The 20771-nt window shown below is 37.4% G+C and overlaps 1 protein-coding gene across 15 annotated transcripts in view; it reads right to left on the reverse strand.

Annotated features, from left to right (window-relative positions):
- TTC3 (tetratricopeptide repeat domain 3) overlaps positions 1-20771 on the reverse strand; it is a 119017-nt gene that overhangs the window by 86648 nt on the left and 11598 nt on the right. For 6 of the 15 annotated variants that reach the window (XM_045902462.3, XM_064578899.1, XM_054504087.2 and 3 more), the window contains exons 2-10: positions 19540-19694; positions 18450-18492; positions 17834-17984; positions 17273-17360; positions 16218-16271; positions 14676-14796; positions 12808-12893; positions 11502-11596; positions 10098-10160 (exon numbers count right to left, since the gene is read on the reverse strand). The exons of 4 other annotated variants lie outside the window; for them this stretch is intronic. In XM_045902462.3, the coding sequence (XP_045758418.1) occupies positions 10098-10160; positions 11502-11596; positions 12808-12893; positions 14676-14796; positions 16218-16271; positions 17273-17360; positions 17834-17984; positions 18450-18492; positions 19540-19683 (845 nt within the window). In that variant the 5' untranslated portion in view covers positions 19684-19694. Of the gene's footprint in view, positions 1-7; positions 1443-7321; positions 8759-10097; positions 10161-11501; positions 11597-12807; positions 12894-14675; positions 14797-16217; positions 16272-17272; positions 17361-17833; positions 17985-18449; positions 18493-19539; positions 19695-20771 lie in introns of those variants that run through there. 5 more of the 15 variants (XM_045902474.3, XM_045902471.3, XM_054504089.2 and 2 more) reach the window with 4 other exon arrangements.

Below are 20771 nucleotides of genomic sequence, written 5' to 3' on the forward strand. Positions count from 1 at the left end.
TACCTACATAGTTTTTCTGCACTATTTTTGCATGTCAGCAAGACTTCTGATCTCCAAAAAGATAACTCCCAGATCTTGCACACATCAGCTAAACTGCAGTGGACAGAGCAAAGAAGTTGAGACACAGATGGGAGTTAAGTTCAATACAATCACTAACTCTCCTCGGGACTGTTTAGGAAGTTATTAACCTCTCAGGCCCGCTTTCCCATATGTAAAATGAGGATGATAATTCTAATTAGTTTAAGCCAGCCATGGCAATATCACTTTCCTTTCTACTAACTGGTTTGGGGGTAGTCATATGACCTAGTGCTGGCCAATGAGAGCTAAGAGGACTCATCACTCTTAAAAAAAGATTACAAGGAAGAACAAAACTAGGTAACTTACACTACCAGAGAGCAGTACCTACTAAAAGACTATATATAGTTAAAAAAAATAATAAAGTCTATCCAAAGATAGATGACCTGACCAACAGATTTGGATAAACAAATCAGAAACAGATGCTTACATACAGTCACCTGATCTATATGACAAAATGCAGTGCATGGAGAAAACATATTCTCAAGAAAGAGTGATGAATCAATTAGACATTCATACCCATCTTGAATCCTACCTCACTAAATGCAAAGTTAATCAAGCTTTTAAAAGAAACACAGAACATTCTGGTAATGTTAGAGAAGGCAAAGATTATAAACAGAACCCCAAAAGTGCTTATCATAAAGGAAAAAACTGATGAACAGTACTGTTATAGTTAGCATCATCCATTTGTAAAAAAAAAAAAAAAAACCCACAAAAGTGAAAAGGCAAGCCACAGAATGTGAGAAGCTATTTGTAATGCATGTATTTGACCAGTGACTCAAATCCAAAAAAAAATTTTTTTAAACCTAATGAATAGGACATTCAACTCAAAAGAAAAAAAATAGCAAAAGATCCAAACAGGCACTTCACAAAAGAGAATATCCAAGTGGTCAATAAGCATACGAAAAGATGCTCAACCTAAATATCCTTAATCGACTTAAGGAAATCCAAATTAAAATCACAGCACTGTATCACTACATACCCATCAGAATGTCTAAATGAAATGACAAAAAATAAGTGTTAGTGAGGACATGGAACTGAAACTCTCATATGCTGCTGGCAGGAGTGTAAAACAATATAACCATATAGGAAATTATGTATGAAAGTTGAATATAAGCATACCTTCGTCCCAGCAACTCCACTCCTTAATTAGATTCTCAAAAGAAATGAATATATATGTTCACAATGATACTATCTGTAAAAGCCAAATACTAGAAACTACCCAAATGTCCATCAACATTAGAATGGATAAAATGTGGTATATTCATGCAATAGATGAAAACTGTACAACTCCATGCAACAATATGGATCTTGAAAACAATGCTGAATGCTAAACATAAAAGAGCACATACCATGACTGTTTACATTGCACAAAAACAGGCAAAACTAATCCATTGCGTTGGAAAATGGGATAATAGTTAAACTGGGGAAGAAGCTGGGTAGACTAGGAGGAGGAACAAGGGGGACCTTCAGGGGTACTGGGGTTGTGATCTGGGTACCAATAACATGTGTAAGGTTTCTGAAAATTCAACCTATAAACTTATGAATTGTACACTTTGCAGTATGTGTATTTTTTTTGAAGATTACAAGAGTCATTCTTTTGCTGGAGGCTGTAATGTCCAGTTTAATATCTGAATTACAGTAGCCAGAGGAGGCAGCCTGAGGTCCAAGTCACACAGAGGCACCAGAAAAATCCTAGGTCTTTGATGACATTGTTGAGGCACTAAATATACAACCCTAGAGCCACCTTCTTCTGGACTTCTCTTCACCATTTAATCAGGGTTTTCTGTTATTGGCAACCAAACACATCCTAATACAATGGCACACCTCGTCTCCCCACTGCTTCCCTCCGCGAATACTTTTAACAACTGCCCATACTGTTTCCATTTCCTCTCATCTCAACCCACTCCAACCCAGGATCCACAAGCTTCCCATACACAGCTCTCCCTATGGTAACTAAAAGATGTCCATATTGCTCAGTCTAAATTGCATTTGGCTTCTCAGCAGCAACAGGCACTACTAGTCACTCTTTCTCTTCCTTCCATGATGTCACACCTCTAGTTTTCCTCCTACCTCTCTGGGTTAAGTCTTCCACGCGGGTTCATCTTCCCTTAAATGGCCACTATTTATGTCCCTCAAGGCTCAGTCCTAGTTTTCAGCTTGCTCTACACAGTGGGTCTCAACTTGGCTACACATGAGTACCATCTGGGGGGCTGCTAGAAGCCTAATGCCCAATTAATTAAATCAAAATCTCTGAGTTGGGGGTATTTCTTCCAAGGTCAATTCCAGGGTGCAGTAAAAGTTGAGAACCGCCTCCCCAAGCAATCTCATCCACATTTGCAACTTCAAATCATCTAGGTTAACTATCCCAAATATGCGTCTCTTGTTCAAATACCTCCTTGGAGTCCCAGACCCACATAATTCATTGCCAATGTGAAATTCCAACTGGGATCCTTCAAGGACACTTCAACTCAGGATGTCCAGGAGTGAAGTCAAGTTCTACTTCCTACAAATGTATCTTTTCCAGTGATCCCAGTGTTAGGGAGTGAGCCTATAATCCATGAAGTGGCTGAAGGCAGAGAGTTCATAATTCCAAACACCAAACCACAAACAACCTCCGTCCATTTTACCTCCAAAATATCTCAAATCCTTCCACTTCTCCATTTCCACTACCATTACCCTGCTCTAAGCTACCATCCCTCTGGCCTAGAGTACTGCAACAGCCTCCTAACCCAATTCATGCTACATCTCCTCCAAACCCATCCTCCTCACAACCAGATTGATCTTTCTAAGGTACTAATCATGCCATCTCACCTCAATTTAAAATCCTTTACTTACTTCTTGATGCTCTTCAAGGCCACAGTTATGTAGCCTACAAGACCCTCCTTGATCTAGTAGTCCCTGACTACCACTCACTCCCCTCCTTCTCTGTATTCAGGCCACCCAGCACACTATTAATTCCATGAATGCAAGATCCTCCCTTCCACTGCTGGCCCACTGTCTAGAATACAGCTGTGTCTGGTTTTGCTCATTTCTGACATAGCTAGAAGCAGAACTCCAATCATACTTACTGAATCAATGTTAAATGTTATTAATTAACATACAATACGATAACCACTACGATAACTGTAGTTACAATCAATACATTATAAATACCATACATATTAGTGTGTGAATACACTATATAAATACAAATATAAATATAAATAAAAACACTAACATATTTTCACATTTACTAGCATATGACCACATCCTCCTACTAAAACAAAGTGGGCATAATAAATTACATGGTGTGATTGCTCATCCAACCTAGTGCAGCGGAGGTGTACATACTCTGGAGAGCAGGTATGACTTTAGCAACAGTGGTACATCTGCACAATACATTTATGAAAATAGGAAAACTCAAGAGATGCAAATGGTTACTCCTGAAGACTATGTGACAAAATGGTGAGAGTACTGAACAGAGGGCAAGAAAAAATATTCTAGCCTAGATGCTCCAACGGAACACATGTTACTTGGGGAAGTATTATTTCTCCAGCCCTCTCACCTATTTCTTCATATATGATATGGCACATTTTGCCCTAAAATATGTTAGGAGTGAATACATAATTTCTCCCTCCTCCAGCTTCCATGTGGATTTGCTAGATTAATCATTTTTGAGCTCTCTCCTTTCCCACCCCTAACTTTTCCCGAGGATGAATAATGGTGGGGAGGGGCACTAATAATTTGTGGTTTAGCCTCTTCTTTTTCTCACTCTTTGGAATCTTACACTGAACACCATCATAATACCAGATTCCCTTTTCCTCCAAGCTTAACAAAGGTCCCTGTTACCAGTTCTTTCTGTGACCACGGGTGAACTAACAAGTCAGTTGGCTATCAGACTGCTCAGATAAGGCCCTACTCTCCAAACACTGTGTCATCACCAGAGGCAAGACTAGATCACCATTTGCCTTGTCTTCCATTTCTATTTCTTAACTGATTCTGGACTTGGAAAGAAAAGAAGATGCTATTTACTGACTCTCTCAAATCACAGTATATATAAGAACTTCACAATACATAAAAGGGTTATCACTTTTTTCCTTCCCTATTGTAAATCATCACTTTTAGGGCCTGGCCAGACCAACAAAGAAATAATGCTACTCCCCAAATTCCTAGATCTTACAATGAAGCAACAAAAGCAGAATTCAGATGTAATGGTCAGTTACTGCCAAATATGCAGTGACTGATAACCATCAAATGAATAAACATATACATTTAAATCAAAAGTTAGTGTCTGGAATTAAAATTACATAAGCTCTGGGGCGCCTGGGCAGTTCAGCAGCTGCCTTTGGCTCAGGTCATGATCCTAGGATCCTGGGATGGAGCCCCCCCATCGGGCCCCCTGCTCAGCGGGGAGCCTGCTTCTCCTCTCCCTCTGCCTGCCGCTCTGCCTACTTGTGCGCTATCAAATAAATTTAAAAAATAAAATCTTAAAAAAAAACTACATAAGCTCTTTCTCCAAGTAAAAGCAATCAGGAATTTACCTACAGATATACTTGCACCTGAGTGTAGAACGTAAGTAAAAAGATAATCATTACAAAGCTGTATGTAATTTTTTTAAACTGGAAATAATTTATATTCTAATACAAACTAACCAAAGCAGGAGTAATCCATTGAGCAAAAGACTATGGAGCCGTCAATCAGAGAAAGACATGTATCATATGATCTCACTGATACGAGGAATTCTTAATCTCAGGAAACAAACCGAGGGTTGCTGGAGTGGTGGGGGGTGGGAGGGATGGGGTGGCTGGGTGATGGGACATTGGGGAGGGTATGTGCTGTGGTGAGCGCTGTGAATTGTGCAAGACTGTTGAATCACAGACCTGTACCTCTGAAACAAATAATACTTTATATGTTTAAAAAAAAAAAAAAAGAAGATAGCAGGAAGGGAAAAATGAAGGGGGGGAAATCGGGAGGGGGAGACGGACCATGAGAGACTATGGACTCTGAGAAACAAACTGGGGGTTCTAGAGGGGAGGGGGTGGGGGGATGGGTTAGCCTGGTGATGGGTATTAAAGAGGGCACGTTCTGCATGGAGCACTGGGTGTTATGCACAAACAATGAATCATGGAACACTACATCAAAAACTAATGATGTAATGTATGGTGATTAACATAACTTAATAAAAAAAAAAGCTAAAAAAAGAAAAAAAAAAGACTATGGAGCCATGAACATAAATAAGGGTATATCTCTATATACACTAATATGCAACAAGCTCCAAGATTTAAGTATTTTTTTTAAAAGAAAGCAAGAAAAAACAAGAAAAAATAAAAATAAATAAATAAATAAAAGAAAGCAAGAAGTACATTATGTATAGTATGCTTCCACCCATGTTAAAAAAATATATATATATATACATACACACACACACACACACACACACCCATACATATATATACACATTACATTGAATCAAATGAAACTGCCTACATTCTGAATTACAAAAATGGTAACTTCATTTGGTTCAACATACTAAGTGTTCATACAGGCATAAGATATTATGGAAATACATAGAACACTCACACTGAAGCTCCTCCCACACACTAGGATTTTTTTTTAAAGTAGGTTCCACGCCCAACATGGGGCTCAACTCATGACCTCAAGATCAAGAGTCCCAAATGCTCTACTGACTGAGCCAGCCAGGCGCTCCCCACACTAGAGTTTTTGAAATTCTCACAGGAACATACAATTGCCTTGATTTATACCTCTGGCCTCAGAGAAATTCAGAAAAACACAAAACGAAACAAAAAACCAGAAGTCATTTAAAGTCTATCTACCTGCTATTAATCACAAGTTGGATTTAACAGAGGAGAATATATTATGATGGGTAAACACTAAAGGTCAAAGTAAATGCCAAGTTTAAAATTCCATAATTTTCCAAAGTAAATTAAAAAAAAATCCAAGGCTAAGCTTTCCCTTTTTCCAATTACATTTCCCCTTACACAGTTTATCACATCCCATCAAAGAATTCAAATTTCCACATTTGAGTACCAGAAAAAAGAATGAAACAGTAAAGAGGCACAGTCTGATGATATACCTCACATAAGTGCTGTAACTACAGAAGCCATAGATACGCGTAATTACTTTTTTTAGATTCTCTTTGAAAAATATCTGATTACATTCAATTAAAACTATCACTCTAAAATTCCCTATAACTGCCAAATTGTATTTGTGAAGTGAACTTCTGGAAGACCTGAATAAAGTGTATCCTAAGGCCACGACGGGCATTTGGGATACACTGCACACAGTCCTGAGCCTAAAGGATTCAGCAGAAGCTGTGGCAGGAAGTAGCGTATTTCCACACAGCCCCCCAATCCCATTCCACAGATTTCTCAAGGGGGACATCCGCAGACCTGGAGGTGCACACGTCTGAGGAATGTTAAAAGTTCAGATGGGCTCTTGGCCTCATATACATTCACCCAAAGGTGGTACAAACTTGACTACCTGGCATTACCACCACCAGCACATGGACCATTTCTTAATGAAGCACTTTCCCCACACATACCTCACCTCAGGCTCCCCACCATTAGTCTTAAAACACTTACACTTCTCTTCTTTCGAGATTACTTTCACTTATTTTATCCTTGATGTTTCAGTGAACACTGCTTTTGTTTTTTTTTATCTTATGTGCATTTTTAATTTTACTGTATCACTTTTTATCACATATTTCAAGTATACATAAAAGTACAGAGAATAACATTAATATAGTCGACATCCATGTACCAGCAACATTTTGCCGTATTTACTTCAGATCTTTTGCAGAACTCTGTTATAGTCCACAACTGCTGTGTACCACTTTCTCATCTCCAATCCTTTTCCCTCCTTCCCTCCCCAGAGATAGCCACTCCACTGATGTTTAACATGCCCATGCATTTGTAAACATTTTTAATACATACTATGTATTAACTATGTTTGTCATTCTACATATTTTGACATTATATAAACCGCATTATACCATACAAATCATTCTGCAACTTGCTTTTTCACTCAACATTGTCATCATTTTAACTGCTGCATAAAATTCCATTGTATGAATATACCATCATTTATTTATCCATTCCCCCACAGATGGACATTTAAGTCGTTTCCATTTCTTTACTCTTACAAACAATGCTATTGTGAAGGCTTGTACGTATCTTCTTGGGTACACATTTGAGTTTGGAGGATAGGAGCCTAGAAGTGGGCTGCAGAGTATGCACATCTTCACCTTGCCAAATTGCTGTCCAAAGTGATTGCACCAATTTACACTTTCTCCAGCCGAGTATGCAAGTTTCCTTTGTTCCACATCCTCTCACACACTTGGAATTATGAGGTTTTTAAAATGTTTGCCAATCTGATGGACATGAAAAAGAGACTCAAAGTTTGTAATCTGCATGTCCTATAAGGATACTCATGTTTATTGACTATTTGAACCATTTATTTTTTAATCCTCTTTTCAGCTTTCACATTGCCCTTTCCATCGGGATTAAGAGTAGATTAAGAGTAGAAACTCTGCATCCAGGCTGCCTGGGTTCAAATTCTGGCTCCATCACACCCACCTAGTTTCTGAGGATACTTTGCTTGACCTCCCATTCCTGTTTCCTCATCTGTAAAGAGATAGCAGCACCCACCATGCAGGGTTGTTGAGGGGTTTTTGAGCTTGTATGCATAAAGTGCTCAGAACAGTGCCACTGAGGTTGGATGCTTTACCCCCAGGTGTCCCACAGCTGCTCAGCCAGATTCCCATGACAGATCTACCAAACCTCAGATGTGAGAGCTTCAAAACATCTCAATCATGGTAACTCAGCTAAAGGGCATGGGTCCTTCTGTTTCAATGCACAAGCGAATCACTGGCAACATGTTCCTTTCTGAAGTCACATTATCTACTCACTTGGTCAGGAGTGAGATGTACTGTAAACTCAGAAAACATTATCCCTACATTACTGAATAAGTCATATAAACAACGTGCAAGAAGGTGGGAAACACCACCAAAACTGTGTGGCACAATGTTTCTGACATTACATTGGCATTCAATACATATCGGTGATTGCCTGAGAAGGAAATGTTGCTGACCTGCCTCTAGTGAAAACTTCGATGGGTGCTGAACCACAAGCTAGACTATCAGGAAGTAGGTAGAAGGATTGATGCACAACCCTGCTCTTGACCTTTTCCTCGCCAGGCTACCTGGCTTCTGTATTTCTACTTTGATGCACCTCCTTTGCAGCGTAGTTTTAAGAGGATCCTCCTTGAGTGTCTAGCATTCAACACTCATGAAAGCGGGCAGAAACCCCCCGGCTTGCCTCTCCGCTCTCAGAGCTCCCCTATGCAGAGTGGATGACCTTTCGCCCAATCAAGGTTTCGATTTTCACAAGAGGCTAGCCAAGTTGGCAACCTATTCATCTTGAAAGCACATAGATTCACCATCAAACAGCATAGGATATCTGCAATTCTGGACCTAGCCAGACGCAATAACCTAAGGACATTTGCAGCTCATCTCTTGTCAGAACCAGTTGAGGACAGTGGTATTGATGGAAGACTGTGTCCAGCCCATCCATTCCTCTAGTCTAGATAGCCTCGCTTTATCCACGGCTTAAGCCATCTAAAAGCTGCATAACGTTAATACAGCGGTATTCTCCGAGGTGGTTGGATTACTGGTGATTTTTATTTTCTTCTTTTTAAACTCTTGTATTTTCCAAATTTTCTACCATGAGAATGTGTTCTGTTTATAATAAAAGAAAAACAAATGTTATTTTTAAAAGCTACATACTTGGAATATACTCTCTTCCCCACTCCCACCCTCCCACATCCCAATAATAAGCACTTTAACTAAAAACCACTAGTATCAGACTCTCCGCTTTGATCAGAAAACTCCTCAAAAAAATTTATTTGTGAAACCCAAACTGCACTTTCAGGGAGTTTTCTGCTTTGAACAGGAATGTGGCTGAGGTTCTTCTCTTCTCCATCACCCCGTCCATGTTACTTGTAAGCCATATAAGAAATTTCTTCCAGAACTAAACATCAGGAAAACTGTTTCACCTGAGCAACTTCTATCCTCTTTCTTCATGGACAGTGAGAATCATGTAACTTGTCAGGCTTTCTCCTTTTATTTTGGGCAACAGAAAGGTCAAATACAAATATGAATTGTAACTAATAACTGTGCAGGACCTTATCCCTATAGAGCTTTATTCTGAGGATCCCCAGCTCTAAATTGGTTTTTAGTTTGTTTGGTTGTGTTTTTAATAGTCTTCTACCGAGCAGATTTATTCCTGAAGCCACGCTAAGCCCTTCTTACAGCAAGGCAGGACATAATTAAATGTAACAGCATACCCTGCTCAATATCAATGCTTGTAATTTATATCCCAAAAATTTTAAACTGAGGGACAACAAAATCATGGTGCAGTGTCAACAATCTTTTTCAACTAATAAAAACTCAATGCAACGTAAGAAACGAAGAATTAATTATGGAAGAAATTAAAAGAATTAATTATGATTTCACTCTGATGGTTAAACCATTAAATTTCTTTTTTCTTTCACTTACAAATGAGATTTACTTTATTTTTTTATATCAAGATATAGAACACAGCAAAAATTCTTCCAGAATTATACGATTAAGAGAGCAAAAGGAAATAACACAGGTATTATAAACAAAGACTTCAACATCATCAGATAAGATCTGTGTTCAAATCTTGACATCACTACTTGTGAGTAAGTACAAGTCCGCCCAAATGTAAGTGCGGAGAATAACGTTACCTAGTAAGTGTGTTGTGAGAATCAAGGAACCACGTACAGTACTGGAAACAGCACATAACATGTTGTCCACTCAATCAGAACAGCTGCTGCTGTCGTTGTTATGTATAAAGCCTACACAGCCCCTTTAACCATTTAGCTACATCCGACAAAAAACTACTAAAGGATTTTCTTATATACCTGCAAAACACAAATATTTCTCAAAAACGGGTATTTAGCATAACAGCTCAGTGACTGGGGTACTCTAACCAACTTACCTAAACTGTCTGGTGCGAAGAAAACAAAGAGCTCGGTTACCATAAAGAAGATGATTTTCAGGTCTTTAAAAGAAATAATGTATAGTCAGTAAAGTACATTACATACAAAACAAAAAAAAGCACACAGAAAACATAAGGCATGAAAAATTTTTCAAAAACTTTACATCTGTGTGGCAGAGCAGAAAGAATATAGGATTTGGAGACCTAACTGGCTAAGTCCTAGTTCCTTTACTTCCTACCAGAGTAACTTTGTTCAAATCAATCTACACTTCCCTGTATTCAAAATGTTCTACTTTTTCTGCCTAGCTCATAGGGATGTTGTGAGGATCAAATGAGACATATTAAAAAGCTAGCAAATCACAAGTATGGTGTAGGTATAAAGGACAGAATTATACTTATGTAAGTCAGGCGCCTGGGTGGCTCAGTCGGTTAAGCGACTGCCTTCGGCTCAGGTCATGATCCCGGAGTCCCGGGATCGAGTCCCGCATTGGGCTCCCTGCTCAGCAGGGAGTCTGCTTCTCCCTCTAACCCTACCCCCTCTTGCGCTCTCTCTCTCACTCTCTCTCTAATAAATAAATTAAAAAAAAAAAATCTTAAAAAAAAAAACTTATGTAAGTCAGAACTATACCACTTTGACAAAGAACTCTGACAAAGAAAGTCTGTAAATTTCAACAATTTAAATAGCTTCATTTCAAATTTTGTCTTTTCTAGTTTAATCTGTTTCCCTCCTCAGAACAGAGCAGCAGCCTTCCAGATGTGGTGTGCTACCTTGATTCACTCATTCCCCATGGAGATAGGCAAGGTAGGAAAGAGAGTCGCTGTCTACAGTACATCCTCCAAAGGCTGCTACAATATTAGATGGCCCAGCTAAAATACCAGTAGGAACCAAGTATGAGGCACACATGTAGGAATGCTACAAAATTCTAGCAGCTGAGCAAACAGAAGATCAGGTGGAGAGAACACACACACTCTTTCAACAATTCCAACTATTATACTTTAAAAGTTCCCTCTTAGAAAGCAAAAATTCCTGAATGGGTAAACATCTTAAGTATTAGTAAATAGCCCTTTTTGATTAGCTAATAATTTGGAAGGTATCAGCTGAAGGCAAAATAAGAACAAGAAAAAACAGGTGGACTTATATGGGAAAGCTTGAGAGAAAATGGGGCAGGGTAGAAGCAATATTCACAATTCTGCCTGACTTGCTTGAATTCTACTACTCAGTTATGTTCACCTACCCAGGCCATTCCTAACACTTCTAATGCCTAAGGGTGAGAAAATCTATTCTACATAGCAAGTTGAAGATACTCTCTCCAATTCCTTGCCTTGCTTTTATCTCTCCTGACTAGCGTTTCAACTTGATCTGCCACACAAAGTAAGGATCTCATTGTTCTATTTTGCTCTTACCTATATTCAATGGCTCTGGTGTAATAGATAATAGCTATATCAAATCTTTCTTTTGAAAACTCTTCATTTCCTTTCATTTTCATTAGCTCTCCTTGCTGAGAAACCAAGGTGAAAGAAGACCCATCAATTAAAAGCAAAGACAATCAAGAACGCCAATATCTAGGAAAAATGGTTCTGGGCTTTTATCTCTGATAACAGAAATAAGCTAGGAGATTATTTATGTAGAAAATGAGAACCCAATATCTAATATTTTGGTATATTTATTTTAAAAAATCTATTTCTGATGACTCAAAGCTAACTTCGTTAAAGGAATATTAAAAAATAAACAAAACCACCACATTATGAGTAACAACTAACAATTTATCCCCTTGTGTATAGTATGTGGCAGGCCCACTTTTAAAAATACCTTATTGAGCCTGTCATATAGCAGGGAAAAAAACAGATGCAAGGTAAAATTTTAAGTTAGAAGATATGATATTATTCAATAATCCTGAGTGCTTAAAAAAAAAAATATATATATATAAATTGGTAGCATAGAGTCAATGTTGACTAGATTAACAAAAATGAGGCAGCAAAATTAGCAAGAATGAAATAAAAGATGCTACAGATAAAATGGAAACTGTTCACTTCAAATTTTCAAAATAAACAGATTAAAATAAACTGGATCCTATAAATGGCTTTAGTAAGTGAATTAAATAGAACACTAAATATTTTCCTAAATCCCTCTTTAAAAATTTAGTTAAAATCATATTTCCCAGGGCGCCTAGCTGGCTCTGTTGGTAGAGAATGTGACTCTTGATCTCAGGGCTGTAAGTCTGAGCCCCGCCTTTGTGAGTAGAGATTAACTCAAAAATAAAATCTTTTAAAAAAAAAATTTCCTTTGAGTGAATTCTATGGCATATGAATTACATCTCAATAAAGCTGTTATTATATAAAAGAAAATTATATTTCTTCAACTAATTAAAAACCTTAGTTTAAAAAAATCAAATTTCAAATTTCAATTAACTCTTTTAAAATACATATATTTAAATGTTTATTATTCAATATTCTATAAATTTACTTTAATAATAAATATATTTGAAATACATATGTAAATTAAAAAATTCTGATCAAGATGTTGTTTTCCTCTTCCAAAAAACCATTCCAATCAAAATTTATTAAAATTTTCCCTCAAACGTGTTACTGAATTTTACAATAGTTCCTGTGTGCTGACAGACAGCAGTTTTATTGAACTTTCTTTGAATGTTAATAAAAGTTCTAACAGATAAATTTTAAAATATACTTACAAGTAAATATTTATTCTCACCTCTATACATTCCGCACAATTTTGAGTTTTAAATTCTTCAAGCAAATTGCAGTTTTCTGTTACCACTTTAGTTATGTGATACTTGTCTAAATTTTAATTTTAGGAGAGAGTGAGAGAACACTTGTTTAAAAAAAAGCAAACTGGTATTGTTAAAGTTCTAAAACTTAGGTTACGTAGGTCAGTCCATAAGGTCAACTAATTATTATACTTTCTAATATTTCTAATAACATGTTTCTTAGAATCTTTTACACGTATCAAATTATACAAATTAAAGTGAACAACTGATAAAATGTTTTAGAACACATTAGATTCACTGCTTGTGAATCTAACCTATTTTAGTTCTACCATTAAAAAAAGGACTTATTACATTAATTCTAACTGTAGTTAAAACAAATCCTCAGTCATAATATTCCAAATAGGCCTCATAATTACTCAAGTTAGTTCAACAAACATTACTGAGAGCCTATGATGTACCTGGCACAATGTTCAACAAAAATGTCTAAAAACAAAAACTTGGAAAACTCTCTAAAATATACTTAATGTAACAAAGAATTTTAAATATCTTATTTCAACATTTTGATTCTCATGAATGAAACGTTAAAATGTTATTTGAAATACTATGCTTTTAAAAATTTAATAAACTAATTAAAATGCAGTAGGTAATAACCAAAATTTATGTTAAAAGTTTATCAGACCTCATTTTCTGTATTTTTAGCTGTTTATAGATTTAAATGTTAATAATTTTATCCCAACAAAACTATAGTTAAGCCTCTAGCCAAACACATACATTTCCAAGATGAAAAAAGTATCTAAAATCTAAATTTAAGGAAGAATTTCAGCAGTTCACCAAATAAGGTAATTAATAAGGGACAGAGTAAGATTACAGGATAAAAACCTGGGCTTTGAAATCAGGGAGACTTGACTTCTCATCTAGGTTCTACTACTCAGTAGACTGCAGAAATATCACTTAACCTCCCAAAACCTTAGTTTGCTTATTTCTAAAATAGGGACAACAGCAGCTACCTTGTAACAGCTACCTTGTAGCTTCTTTACAGAGCTACTATAAAGAAGAGAACAGAGAGAAAGAGAGAGAGTATGTCAGAACCAAGCCCACATGGGTGCCCAATACATGATATTGGTCCTCTACTTCTACCATAAAATCTACCCTATAATTACAGGCCTCCAGAACAGTGAGGAGAACCACCTCTATTGATATAATACAGTCCAGTATGTAATATCAGAAAAACCTGTCTCTGTGTTTAAGCTTAATTTCTCTCTACCACTTAGATCAACAGTATAAAATCTGACCTCTTCTTAAGTGGTGATGGCAAATTACTAGTCATCAACTAAAGAGCATAATATTTCCTGCTTCAAGATCCCTACAGCTGTACTATTAAAAAAACACTGCTAACATTCAAATGCTTTAGAGAAACATTTCACAAAGTTAAAATATAGAAGGCAGTTTCATTATACGAAAGAATAACAGAGTCATCAGGAAAATGAAAATTATAACCTTAGCTCTGTTACTTATTTCTCTTTTGAAGAAGAATACATGAGGCCCCAGTTGTGGATTCTTTTTTTGGGTATTATATATATATATAACTTACGGCATTCACTTGGTAGGATTTTTAGAAGTGTGACGTCATAGAAATTATTAAGACGGGAAATATAGAATAAAGCTAACTATGAGATTATAGTTCTCTTATTTAGGCTTTTCTCTTCTTTACAATAGAAAAAGATTTTTTTAAGAGAAAACATTTTTTAAAATCCTAAGATAAGTAAGAAATCACATAACCACACCATTCAATTTTCCTAAATAATGCCTTTAAAAACTGAGTCAAGTAACAATTTAATGCATTTATACTTACATTCAGTAAAGAAAATACTTAACATAGGCCAACAATTGTCAACTGCTCCTAATTTAGGTAGAATTGTTACATCACCTGTGTATTTCACCCAATTCAAAGCTTCCTCCATTGCCAAGATTTTCTGTATCAAAAAGATGAAGAATGTGCTTTGGGTATGAATTTTAATTGTACATGTGGTACCATAAATTTAACATACAGTATTTCAGACTCTTAATAAAAACTTAACACAATGTTGCATTTTCATTACTCATGCAACTACAATAGCTGGATCCCAACATTTAAGTTAACAGATACCACGGACTCACATGTGTTACATCTTCAAGTAACCTCAGGCTACCCTCACAGACCAAGATGCTGCTTCAATCACTACAGGCCTGGAAGTTGGCGTTTACAACCTGGCCAGCGGCTGCCCTGGGTGGCAGGAGGGTGCAATAATCCAAGGTGAATGAGGGGTCTCAGATCGCATCTAAACTAGGACTGCCATCCTTACCACAGGGTTAAAGGGACAGATTAAGGTTCCTGAAAGGAACTGTGTATTTTAAATGGTCTATGGCAAACAGAAGAGTAAGGAGATACACAGGAGGAGAGTGCAGCTGTGCAAATAAGCACTCACTGCAAAGATCTTCATGAAGAGTCAGGAGCTCACAGGAATGTTATTCGTACTTCTAGTCTGAAATGACTTCAGAAGTTAAGTAGAAGAGTTATCGATGCTCATGTCAGGCTTAAGGGAAACAAGTAGATGTTTATTTTACCAGTAGCATTAAAAATTGGCTTATAATTTCATCTGGAGATTATCTAATAATTACGTATCAAAAATGTCCATTACAGAGACCTAATAATTTAATTTGAGAGAATATATGCCAGATAAATAATCTAAAAAAGAAAAAAAGAATCAATGTGTAAAAGCAGCCCAGGGGTGCCTGGGTGGCTCAGTCATTAAGTGTCTGCCTTCGGCTCAGGTCATGATCCCAGGGTCCTGGGATTGAGCCCCACGTCAGGCTCGCTCCTCGGCGGGAAGCCTGCTTCTCCCTCTCCCACTCCCCCTGCTTGTGTTCCCTCTCTTGCTGTCTCTCTCTGTGTCAAAAAAATAAATAGGGCGCCTGGGTGGCTCAGTTGGTTAAGGAACTGCCTTCGGCTCAGGTCATGATCCTGGAGTCCCAGGATCAAGTCCCGCATCGGGCTCCCTGCTCAGCGAGGAGCCTGCTTCTCCCTCTGACCCTCCCCCCTCTCATGTACTCTCTCTCATTCTCGCTCTCTCAAATAAATAAATAAATCTTTAAAAAAATAAATAAATAAATAAATAAATAAAATCTTAAAAAAAAAAAAAGGGGCAGCCCAAAAATTATACTACATATATGGGGGGGAGGGAAGGATGCAAACCCCCAAAATAAGGAGACTGCTTAAGCAAAATACAGAAATCAGTACTAGCAACTACTACATGTAAAACACTAACTTGTGAACTCAATTCATGGAGCAATGAGCAGTGAGACAACTGCCATTTATCAGCAGTGGTTGTGCTTGCTTCCTGTGTTTAACACTTACATTTTCTATTTTATAACCAATTCTCAGTAAGCCTCCGATAAAGAATGAATCGTTCTGCAAAACAAAACAACAAAACATGAACCATCTTCAATCAATTACACTTGAATTTTCCAGTGGACAAAAAAAAATCCTACATTTCAGAAATACTGCTATGTGTACACAGAGTCCACTTCCCACAAGTACTTTCATGCCCAATTTACCTCCTAAGAACCCTAAAACAAGAATTCAGAAGTAGTCTTACATTGGCTTCTAATAATAAAATGGCTTAGTGTAACTTTTAGATGTATGGACTTTAAAGTTCATTACATCAAGATTTTTTTATGAAACTACATTGACTGATATAAGGAATAGCAAAGGAGGGGCGCCTGGCTGGCTCAGCTGGTTAAGCGTCTGCCTTTGGCTCAGGTCAGGATCTCAGGGTCCGAGGGGACCGAGCCCCGCGTCAGGCTCCCTGCTCAGTGGGGAGTCTGCTTCTCCCTCTGCCTCTCACTCACTCTCTCTCTCAAATAAATAAAATCTTTAAAAAAAAAAAAAAAGGAATAGCAGAGGCTCATCAGCAGGAAATAAACACTTGGCTCCATAACTCCATAACCAACTGAAATAGGAAATGATCAAATGGCTTTCAAGGGAAAGAACCTTCAGTATAATACAGGGCACTGCCTCAAATACTATATAATAGAAGTTTACCCCAAAGATCAATGATTTGTTGTGGTGCTGCTGCCAGTGGCATGATTTCACAAGAAAGAACCCGTCACTTTCAGTGACAAAAGTTCCTATGAACCAGGAGCTTTCTTTCATCTGTGACAAATTCCATTTTCTATCCTTTAATGATGAGGAATGTCCTGGATCTCATCATTCATGTCAGAACCAGGAAGACCGCCATCTACCTAATCTCTCAATTACATAGCACAAACTCACAGGTAGTAGAACAATCTCAGGTTCAATCAAACTGAAACCATTACCTGTTAACTACCATAAATGAGTAACATGGGTCTGACACCATATAAATTATATTCTTTAGATACAGGGGGCCAAATACACATTCCACCACTTACCACAACTTTCTTTGCCAAATCCACAATATCTTCCATCAATTCCAGATGTTGTAATTTCTTCAAACTTATCTCAGAAGCATGAGAATTGCTTAAATACAAATTCATTTTTAAAAAAATTAGGTTCTCATATATAAAAATTCATTGAGCTTTACGCTTTACTGTATGTTACACCCAATTTAAACTACTTGAAAAAAATTAAATTCTCTTACTTCACTTTAGGTAACTGTAAGTTGTTAAGTGGACAAAATACCTTTTTCTCTCTTCTGTACTACAATGCTGCTATTTATAAACAAGCATATTAATTTTCCTTCAGTTTCAAATCTACCATCTAATGCTCCTCAGAGGTTCACCATCATAATGTCACTAATCATGTCACCATGATTAGTCATTCTTATCCAAATCCAAAGCATTAACTTTTTCCATCTTACTACGTAAGAGTGAAGTTGAACAGTATATACAAGAATAAGACATAAGCCTTCCCCTGTACTTGACATTCCTCAATAATGGGCAACATGCTTATCATCACTGTTTACACAAAATGAATGACGTGTAGTAACTTACGCGGCCTCCACACAGGGGTGCAACCGTGATATTATAGAACTGTGCTGACGTTGAAACAGAAGTGGCCAGAAGATGTATATTTTAATGGCATCACAGTAATCTTGCAGGACAGAAACTGGTTTACTACACCACATATTGCAGATGTCAAATTCTTTATTAAAAAAAGTTTTAAATTAATATTTTATGCCTCATTTTGGAATAAATCAACACTGTTAATAGAGAAATAGCTACAGTGGATATGGAAAGGTAAGAAAGAAGGGGATGAGCAAAACAGATGAAGGGGACTAAGAAGTAAAACTTCCACTTATAAAATAAACAAATCACGGGGATGTAAAGTTCAGACAGCATAGGGAATATAGTCAGTAACATGGTAATAACTTCGTATGGCAACATATAATAACTACACTTATCATGGTAAGCACTTCGTAATGTATATAAATGTCCAATCACTATGCTGTACACCTGATACTAATATTGCATGTCAACTATACTTCAATTAAAAATACATTAATCAAAAAGTAAAAAAAATGAAAGATATGTAGGACTGCTTTGTTGATGTGAATGGATGAACCTCCCACAACAGTCTCTCAACAAATTAAAATACCAATGTACTCACCTAAGTTTCTCTCACTTTGAGTAAAATCTTTATACTGCATACCCTAAACAGAAAAAAATTCTTTTGATTTGTATCTGGTGAAATGCAAAAATATAGTTTTCAATTTTTAATGTAAGAATTATCAGTACTAAACTAACAAATTTTTCAGTACACATTTACTTATACATTTTGATTACAATATCTTCGGCCAGTGAGTCCTTTAGGCTTTTTTTTTTAAAGTGTTTCCCCCAAGTCTGTGTCTACGGCTATCTCTTGAGAGTATTCTAATCTCCAGTCAGAAAACCATCTTCCCCTATCAGTATTGAATGTTCTTGTTGTTGAGGCACTGTTTACTTTCTCTTCTGAAATCGCATTTGAAACTCCCTGTAAAAACTTTACCCCACAGGGACGCCTGGGTGGCTCAGTTGGTTAAGCGACTGCCTTCGGCTCAGGTCATGATCCTGGAGTTCCGGGATCAAGTCCCACATCAGGCTCCCTGCTCGGCAGGGAGTCTGCTTCTCCCTCTGACCCTCCCCCCTCTCTTGCTCTCTCTCTATCTCATTCTCTCTCAAATAAACAAATAAAAAATCTTTGGGAAAAAAAAAAACAACACTTTACCCCGCAAAAACATCTTTACTCCCATAGCTCTAAATTAAAAACCTTTAAAATGTAGACATTAAGTCCTCAGAATAAAAAAAGATCTGTAACTAAGAATGGTGATGGATGTAGTTTTTTTTTTTAAAGATTTTATTTATTTATTTGGAGAGAGAGAGAGAGAGTTAGCAAGAGCAGGAACACAAGCAGGGGGCAGTGGGAGAGGGAGAAGCAGGCTCTCTGTTGAGCAGGCAGCCTGATGCAGGGCTCGATCCCAGGACCCTGGAATCATGACCTGAGCTGAAGGCAGACGCGTAACGACTGAGCCACCCAGGCGCCCTGATGGATGTAGTTTTAACTATACTTACTGTGGTGATAATTTCACAACATTTACACATTTCAAGTCATTATGTTGTACACCAGAAACTAATACAATGTCATATGTCAATTATATCTTAATAAAATAATAAACCTTTAAGACGACACAATGTTAAAACAAAAAAGCAACAAATCTTACCACCCCATCACAGTAAAGTTGTGTCACACGAACATAATCATTGGACATAAATTCAGGAGCAAAGACACAATCATCCACATAAGGGCAATCTTCTAACAAGGCATCATCTGCTACAGTGAAATCTCCCAGGGCAAAATCGTCCATGCTGTACCATCCTAAGGAAACAACACAAACCCAAATCAGTAATTAAATCATTTGAGATAATATGAGAAGCAGTTTTCCTGGCTTCTATGGTATATTAGAAAAATCCTTCGAACTTAGGCTTCCCCAAAATAATCAGTAAGAACACTGAGTCTGGAAGAGTCTTATCCTCAGTCTGCTGCTATTCTTTCCCCAACTCTCTTCAAATACCAGTTTAATCTTTTTTTTCTTAAGCTCACATAGTCACCATCTACTCTGAACTTATCTGTTACATGTCTCCTTCAGATGGAAGATAATTTAGGGCATCTTAGTCACTTTTGTATGTGCCCAGCACATGGTAAAGCCCTCCAATAATTGTTTGCTGAATGAACAAAAGACATCTTTCCACTGCTGCCCTTTTACCCCATCTGCTTTTACTGAATCCTGTGAAACAATGCCATTTCACCACACACAAACTCCGCCATATTCTCAACCTCCTGGCCAGAAGTAAATCCTGACCCCACTGAGAAAATGGTTTCTTATTGGCTGCTTATATTTCCCTATCCATCCATCCGTGTGTGTTCCTGTCTTGGGCAAAGGGGCTGAGCTGGAGTGGTACAGGGCAAGCTTGTCAATCCCCTAACTCCCCACAGCCGCACCCAGACTTCCATCCTCCTAACAATCACTGCATCTGGCGCCCTCACAACTACCACAACACACAGCACTGCTAGATTGCAAATGTGGGCAAAAAGCCTCAAATTACTAACAGCCTCCTATTATCAAACATATTATCTATGTTTTAAAAAGAATTATTTCAATGGGGGAAAAAGAAAATTAGGGCTGGAGTTTCAGACTAAGGCTTTTTTCTGGAAGAAAGTTTAATAATAAAAATTTATCACCATCAGAGAATAGCCACAAAACATAAACATCACTAAAAAATGCAGCACAGTAGTCCTTCTAACTCTTGCCCAAGTGATGGCCTTCTTTCATATCATTATCACCACCACTATTAACACCACTTCTTAGACTTTTCCACTTCACTATTGCCCGGCTATTGTTAGTACAAACCAAGTTTCTTTTTTCCTAAGCAAGACCACCCTCGGTCCTCGAAA

The sequence above is a fragment of the Mirounga angustirostris genome, unplaced genomic scaffold (genome assembly GCF_029215605.1).
Source record: "Mirounga angustirostris isolate CCGP_5_RB_7025 unplaced genomic scaffold, mMirAng1.0.hap1 SCAF_1, whole genome shotgun sequence".
NCBI classification, from domain to species: domain Eukaryota; kingdom Metazoa; phylum Chordata; class Mammalia; order Carnivora; family Phocidae; genus Mirounga; species Mirounga angustirostris.